General features: G+C 53.5%; 2 protein-coding genes across 2 annotated transcripts; one reads left to right on the top strand and one right to left on the bottom strand.

The window, feature by feature from the left end:
• Nucleotides 1–597: 597 nt before the first annotated feature.
• Thsd8 (thrombospondin type 1 domain containing 8) lies at nucleotides 598–2,447 on the bottom strand. The gene is given in 2 exon segments (XM_087201528.1): nucleotides 598–799; nucleotides 2,141–2,447. Coding segments are annotated over 2 exon segments (405 nt in total). The 5' UTR covers nucleotides 2,346–2,447; the 3' UTR covers nucleotides 598–599.
• Nucleotides 2,438–6,112, top strand: Prdx2 (peroxiredoxin 2). Its single transcript, XM_004872394.4, has 6 exons — nucleotides 2,438–2,573; nucleotides 3,014–3,118; nucleotides 3,201–3,354; nucleotides 3,898–4,020; nucleotides 4,167–4,297; nucleotides 5,787–6,112. Exons 2-6 carry the CDS (start codon nucleotides 3,016–3,018, stop codon nucleotides 5,870–5,872), a joined length of 597 nt encoding a protein of 198 aa, XP_004872451.1. The 5' UTR covers nucleotides 2,438–2,573; nucleotides 3,014–3,015; the 3' UTR covers nucleotides 5,873–6,112.
• Nucleotides 6,113–7,315: the final 1,203 nt, after the last annotated feature.

Below are 7,315 nucleotides of genomic sequence, written 5' to 3'. Positions count from 1 at the left end.
GAGAGGGCTCAAGCCAAGCCTCCCCTACCCATAATGGAGATCCCAGACCCTCACAGATTCCTGCTCAGGGTCTCCATGCACTACTTGGGCTCCTTTCTCTCAACTCAGCACTCAGGGGCCGGGGATTTAGCTCAGTTGTTCCGGCACCTGCCTCACAAGCACAAGGTCCCGAGTTCGATCCCCAGTACCAAAAACAAACAAACTCAGCATTCAGGTTCCTACCTGGGCCCCATCTCCTATCTTAGCTGAGCTCTCCCTCCCAGGTCCTTCTGCCATTCCACTGCCCCACTCCTCTTCCCTGGACCAAGTGGGGTGCATGTCCTCTGCCTTCCTTTAGGGTTCCATTTCTTCTGCATCTAGCTACCCCTCCTTGCCCCCACCATCTTTTTTGCTTTCTCCCTGGATATCACAGGGCCTTCTGTACCCTAACTTCCTTGCTCTGACTCCCTGTACTCCATCACCAGCCTCAAAACCCAATTCTCCTTCCCTTCCTAGCCTGGACCTGCCCTCTAGTCCTTTCTGGCTCCAGTCCTCCCCAAGGGGCTCTAGGCCTAGCCAGCCCCATCCACCCTGCCTCCTCTACGCAGGGCTCACCAGGCTCAGACCCTCCAGTCGCAGTCCATCGGCCGGCAAGATGCACAGTCCTGCTGCCGGCAAGGCTTTGTCTGTACGAGGTTCTCAAGGTCCATGAACACTGGGCCTGATGCTGTGCCCTGCACCTTTCAGCTGCGCTCCTGCTTGCCTAGGTCGCAGAGACAGTGCCACTTTCCCCATGGGCCAAGGATAGAGTCCTCCTCAACTAGAGATGGAAGGGGGAGATAAAGACCCAGGTAGGGGGACTTACCCCTCAACCACCCCTCCAGGGAGGGGCAAAGGTAACATTAACAATTAGCCAGGATTGGTTGTGCATGTCTGGCATCCCACCACTCTGGGAGGCTGAAACAAGTGGATCCCAAGTCCAAGCCCAGCCTGGATAACTTAGCAAGACCCTGTCTAGAAAGCGAGAGAGAGAGAGAGAGAGAGAGAGAGAGAGAGAGAGAGAAAGAGAGAGAGAAAGGAAGGTCTGGGTATGTAGATCAGTGCCAAAGCCCTGGGTTCAATCCCCAGTACCAGGAAGAAAAAAACAAAAACAAAAATAAACCCCAAACATATCAGCTCATATTTGCTAGACTCTGTTTCTGTGATATTTAGTGTTCTCATTAGTCCCAGGTAAGGAAACTGAGACCTTGCCATTCAAAAATGACAACCAGGGCCCGGGATTTAGCTCAGTGGTTCCGCCACCCGCCTCACAAGTGCAAGGTCCTGAGTTCAATCCCTGGTACCAAAAAAAAAAAAAAAAAAAAAAAGACAATCATCACTAGGGGATTAATCCTGGGCCTATCAAGCTGGCACAGTGCCACCTGACCAGCAGGGCTGACAGGTGGTAAATTAAATGGCATAATTGACATAATTGCTGGTACTTAAAATCCCTGGTGCTGTGCTAACACATAAAACCAAAGTAATTATTATGATCATGTTGAAAGCAGCTATAACTTTGTTTTTCTTGTTAGCTTTTTGTTTTTTGCACAGTGCTGGAGATGGAGCCCAGGTCCTCCACTGCTAGGCAGGGACACTCCTGAGGACCCTTGCCCCCAACTACAACTTGTTAAGATGCTCAGTACCAATTCTTCCTCTGTTCCTATGACACAGGCCTGATCCCAGAGTCATGGCTCACATGACCCAGCCACCTACAGTTCTAACTCTTGCCAGGTCTCTGCCACACCTCTTCCCATTCCTCTGTCTTTTGGCCTAGGCATTTGGTGTCCTCTGCCCAGGACACTCCCCAACTCTGCACTGTGGGTTTCGGCTTGTTACCCAGTCCACATGGCACCATCCAAGCTTTTTCTGGCTTTCCCAGCTCCCGGCCTCCTTGTTGGTCTGGTCTTCCTAGCACCATCCTTGGGTTTCTGGCTGTGTCTCTTCCTTGGTTAACGCCTACCATGTCCCCTGACACCGGTTGTTGCTCACAGGCAACGTCTATTTCCATTTACAGAGCAGAAAACAGCCTTGCAGCAGTCACCAGCCCCAGGGGACGAGACTGGAAATGCCTATAGCAGGGTCTGTTTGCAGCCAGTGCAGCCCTGGGCAAGCCTGCCATTACCCTTTTCATGTTGAAGCCGCAGCAGCTCCCAGGTGTCACCTTCACCTTGCTGGCCGAAGTACTGGTAGTCAGTGTAGATCTGGGCAGGGGTCTCCGGCACCAGGAGTATCAGAAATGGCAGCAGGAGTGCGGGCCTGTTCAGACAGAAGTTCAGCAAGAATTGGGCCATGCGGGACTCCAACCGTCCCAGCGCGCCCAGGCGCATCCAGGCACCGAGGGCGCGCCTCCCCGCACAGGTTAGGTGGTCCAAGCCGGGTGCGCAGCTCCCCCTTTGAGATGCAGTGGGCCCGCCCGTCCAGGCCACGCCCCCCGCGGCCCCACGCGCCTTGTTTGGTCCAAGTATAAAAAGGCTCCGCGGCCTGGGGCGCTCTGGGAGTTACGAATTTCAGTCTCTGCTTCTGCTTGTTCCCGGGTCCGGCTCTCACCCACTCAGGTACAGCCACGCCGAGTGCACCCGAGTAGGGGGAGCCTTCTCGGTGAAGTCTTGGCCCTATCCAGACCTCACCCCTAGCCTTCTTTGTTCTCCATCCGCCGTGGTGGCCGTCTTTGTCCTTGTGGGGGAAACCGAGGCCAGTCTTGCTTGCAACTAAGGCGCGATTGCCGAGCACCCCCGCCTTGCTCTTGGGGTTTCGTTGTCTGCTTCGGGCAGGGGACCCCGGGTGGGCCGCTGATGGGGTCTCTGCGCCCTGGGTAGGGAGGCAGGTGTCCGGGAGGGCCTTGCAGACTCGAGCCCAGGAAGGAGGGGTAGGGCGGGGGCTGGGACGCTGCTGCTCCGCCCCTCGGACTCAGCCCCTGGCCTCCTCGCGCCTGACCTTGGGGAGCTAGGACAAAGGGTCCCCGGGCGGGCACTGAGCGCGGGGTCTCGGCCTCCAGCCATGGCGGCCGGCAGCGCGCACATCGGGAAGCCCGCCCCGGACTTCACGGCCACTGCTGTGGTGGACGGCGCCTTCAAGGAGGTCAAGCTCTCGGACTTTAGAGGTGAGGTGATAGCAGGGAGCCAGCGCTTAGGGGCTGCTTTGCTGCAGAGGGGCTGGCCTGACTCCTTCTGTCTTGTCTGCAGGGAAGTACGTGGTCCTCTTCTTCTACCCGCTGGACTTCACTTTCGTGTGCCCCACAGAGATCATCGCGTTCAGCGAGCACGCTGAGGACTTCCGAAAGCTGGACTGTGAGGTGCTAGGGGTGTCCGTGGACTCCCAGTTCACCCACCTGGCTTGGTAAGGGCGGGATAGCACTGCAAAGCCCATACCACAGGGCCGTGCACTGTAGCCTTCTTTCCCCACCTTGAAAGAATGGAAAAAAAGACACCCCATTCCTTAATGTTGATGACAGTAATTAGCTTTTGGCAGCTAGTTCTTGGCCTGGGACGTGAAGTTGCAGATGCTTTGTCTCCCTTAGTTATCAGAGACAGGCTGAGACACCCTATTTACAGAGATGGAAACTAGTTCAGCAGTAAAGGGCTAGGCCAAGGATCCCAGCTAGGAGGATGGGGACTTTGATTCTACTGCGTGATATGGAGCCCACAAGCACATGGAAAGCCACTTGGCCAGACAGTTTTAGCCCTGGGTTGGCCAGGATATGGAATTCTGGGCCCTGCACAGCCCCCCAGGGCGTGGTGGGTGAGGCTCCTGGACCCTGTTCTACCTCCTTTATCTCTTGCCTTCAGCACCCATACTTCAGCCCTTATCACATCCAGGCCCACAGGGGAGAACCCTATGCCAGGCACCTCGAGGCCCCAACCCTGTCTCTGCTATCTCCAGGATCAACACCCCCCGAAAGGAGGGAGGCTTGGGCCCCCTGAATATCCCCCTGCTTGCTGACTTGACCAGAAGCTTGTCTGATAAATATGGAGTGCTGAAAAGTGATGAGGGCATCGCCTACAGGTATGGTGGGAACCCTCAGCCCAGCTCAGCAAGCTCCTGTCCCCAGGATGACTGGACCTTGGTGGCTAGCCTTGGGGTGGGGCTCCCTTCCCTGGCCTTGGAAGTGGGAGCTTCCAGCTCTTCACTTGGAAACCATATATCTCCAGGGGCCTCTTCATCATCGATGGAAAGGGTGTCCTTCGACAGATCACTGTGAATGATTTGCCTGTGGGACGCTCTGTGGACGAGACTCTGCGGCTGGTCCAGGCCTTCCAGTACACAGATAAACATGGGGAAGGTGAGCAGGATGTATGCATGTGAGTCCTCACAGCTGCCTCCTAGGCTCCTCTGTGTCATGCAGACATGCACTGCCCAGCCCAGCATCTGGGTAGAATGGAGGTTAGAGCCCCAAGAAGATTCATTTCAGGTCCTTATCTACAGGAAGTACCTCAGTACAAGAGCAGGGAGCTCAGCTAGGCATGGAGGCACATGCCTATAATCCCAGCACTTTGGGAGGCTGAGGCAGGAGGATCATCAGCTCAAGTCCAGCCTGGGCAATTTAGCAAATTCTTGAGAGCATGTCTCAAAATAAAAAACTGGCTTTGGAATGTAGCTCATTGTGAAGGCTCAATACCCAGTAATTGTGTGGATGGAGATTGGGAGGTGTAGAGAGCTATAGAAGGTATTTGAGAAGGTATTTCCCAAGCCATGCTTGAATAATGGAAGTTGAATCAAACTTTCTTTTTCTTTCTTTCTTTTTTTTTAATGTGGTGCTGGGGATGGAACCCAGGGCCTCCCACATATGCTAGGCACTGAACTACCTTCCCAACCTGCTCAGACTACCTTCTCATTTCCAAGAAACAACCTACAGGCACTCAAAAGCCCATTAGAACTAGGGCTAAGGAAGAATGAAGGTATTGAAAGGGGCAAAAGCTGAATGTGGTGGCATACCCCATAATCTCAGCACTCTGGGAGGCTGAGGCAGGAGGAGTGAAAGTTCAACCACAGCCTGTTAAACGTAGTCAGTTTTCAAGATCTGCCTCAAAATTTAAAAAAACATTCAATGTGAAGGCCCTGGGTTCCATCCCCAGTATGAAAAGGGAGCTGTGCTAGGGAGCAAAAGAAATTGAAGACTCCAACAGGAAAATGTTTCAGGGAATGTCAGGGCAAGCCTGTAATCCTAGCACTCACCTGTAATCCTAGAACTTGGGAGGCTAAGGCAGGATTGCTGCAAGTTCGAGGCCAGTCTGAGCTATGTAATAAATTCAAGGCCAGCCTGGACTACATAGCTAGATCCTGTCTCAAAACAACCAGAAAATGCTGTGGTTGGGCCTATAGCTTGGGGTTTTTTGGTACTGAGGATTGAACTCAGGACCTTGCACTTTCGAGGCAGGTGGCAGCACCACTGACCTAAATCCCCAGCCCTATAGCTTGGGTTTTGACCACTGCTTCCAGATTTTTCTTTCTTTTCTTTTTTCTTTTTCTTTTTGGTGCGGGGGATTGAACTCAGGACCTTGCGCTTGCAAGACAGGCACGGTGCCACTGAGCTAAATCCCTGGCCCTTACACTTTTTTATTTTGAGACAGGGTCTCACTAAGTAGCTGAATTGCCCAGGCTGGCCTCAAACTTGTGATCTTCCTGCCTCAGCCTCCCAGAGTCCTGGGATCACAGGTGTGCCCACCATGCCCAGCTCCAGCATTTTTTTTTTCTCTGTAACATAGGCTCTGGCTTTGCCTCCATCCCCTGAGCTTTACTGTGATCCTCACATACACATCCTCTTTCCACAGTCTGTCCCGCTGGCTGGAAGCCCGGCAGCGATACAATCAAGCCCACTGTGGACGACAGCAAGGAATACTTCTCCAAACACAACTAGGCTGGCAAATAGGGAGTAAGCTTGTCTCTTGGATCCCACCTGTGTCTCTACCTTGATGTCCATGCTGGCCCAGGAAGGGTGGACCTACCCCTCCACACTCCATGGCCTGGGTGAAGGCTGGAGGACTTGGCCAAGGCTTTCTGGTCCCCCACTGCTATCTGGTAACAAATGACCCTTCCCTGGAGACCACCCCACTGGCACAGGTCTGTAGGTGACCAATAAAGTATTAGTGACAGATAAGAGTCTGTCCTTTTGTTCTGTCTGGCATTCTCTCTGTCCCCCTCCCCTTTCCCAGGTCCCCATCTCCTCCAAGACCTGGCTGGGAAACTGACTCCGTAGTTACTGACTTTTACCACGAGGTGGCGGCCTGGCCTCATGCACTCCATACTCCTGCCTTTTCCCCCTTGGCCTGAGAGAGGCTTCCAAGACTGGAGGACTGTCATTCCCCCCGGAAGAAACAAACAGTATACCAGGACCCGCCACATCCTGAAAGCTGCCCATGAGGGTCAGCACCCTCATCTCGCCATCAGGCACCCTGGTTCAAACGCTGTTTAGCAGCTGTGATCTTCCCTGGTTGTTTATGCAAGTTTAAAGTATGTGAAGCATGGGCTGGGTGTGGCAACACATCTGTAATTCCAGCACCCTGTGAGGCTGAGGTAGGAGGATCACAAATTCAACCCCAGCCTGAGCAATTTAAGGAGACCCTTTCTCAAAATAAAAAATGAGGGCTGGGGATTTAGCTCAGTGGTTTCACTGTCTGCTGTGCAAGCACAAGGACCTGAATTCGATCCCCGGTACCAAAAAAAGATTAAAAAAAAAAAAAAATGAAAAAAAGACTGGGAATGTAGCTCAGTGCTAAGGCCATGGGTTCAATCCCCAGTACAAAAACCAAAGTTACTAGGATGGTCCCCTAGGCTTGGAAGGGGCCCAGTTAAGTCCGGTTATGGGAGAAGAGGCTGGGAAAACCCAACACCTGGAGCCTGAGCTACACGCCCAGTCCCTGGGGAGGTGGCCTATCAGCCCCTGCAGTGGAACGGGCAGGGCAGGCTAAGGCAGGTATCAGGAGATACGCAGGGTTCCCAGGGGTGCCTTGGCCGATGTTCACTGAGCCCGGGTTTCTTTCCCCAGAACAGAGCTGATAGGCTCTGTGATAGACCCACCCACCATTAATACTGCTCACCAGCTAATACTCTACAAGAGTCAGTGATCTTCCATTGAAATTTTCTGTGCTTTGAGTTCAAGAGCAACACCCTACCACCCACCCAACTCCCAATCCCCTGCCAGGCCTCCCTTGTTCTCATCTACCTGCTGCAGGCTCATTCCACTGCAGGCACAATTGTCTTCTGGCTGTTCTTTCACAGGCACATCTTGTCCGGGCCACAGGAACTGTGTGTGCACTGTTCCCTCAGTGGGCCTCTGTTTTCTCAGGACCCCTATTTTTTT

The sequence above is a fragment of the Heterocephalus glaber genome, unplaced genomic scaffold, assembly GCF_053883595.1.
Source record: "Heterocephalus glaber isolate CG9 unplaced genomic scaffold, H.glaber_assembly_v1.0 deba00001760, whole genome shotgun sequence".
Lineage (NCBI taxonomy): Eukaryota > Metazoa > Chordata > Mammalia > Rodentia > Bathyergidae > Heterocephalus > Heterocephalus glaber.
The sequence above is the reverse complement of the archived record's forward strand: the minus strand, read 5'-3'. Positions and strand labels throughout refer to the sequence as shown.

What these genes read in the sequence shown, in the direction of transcription:
- Prdx2 (XM_004872394.4), top strand. Translation starts at nt 3,016, where the DNA reads ATGGCGGCCGGCAGCGCGCACATCGGGAAGCCCGCCCCGGACTTCACG. An exon ending in CAGTTCACCCACCTGGCTTG is followed by an intron (nt 3,355 to 3,897) that starts GTAAGGGCGGGA and finishes TGCTATCTCCAG; the next exon opens with GATCAACACCCCCCGAAAGG. An exon ending in CACAGATAAACATGGGGAAG is followed by an intron (nt 4,298 to 5,786) that starts GTGAGCAGGATG and finishes CTCTTTCCACAG; the next exon opens with TCTGTCCCGCTGGCTGGAAG.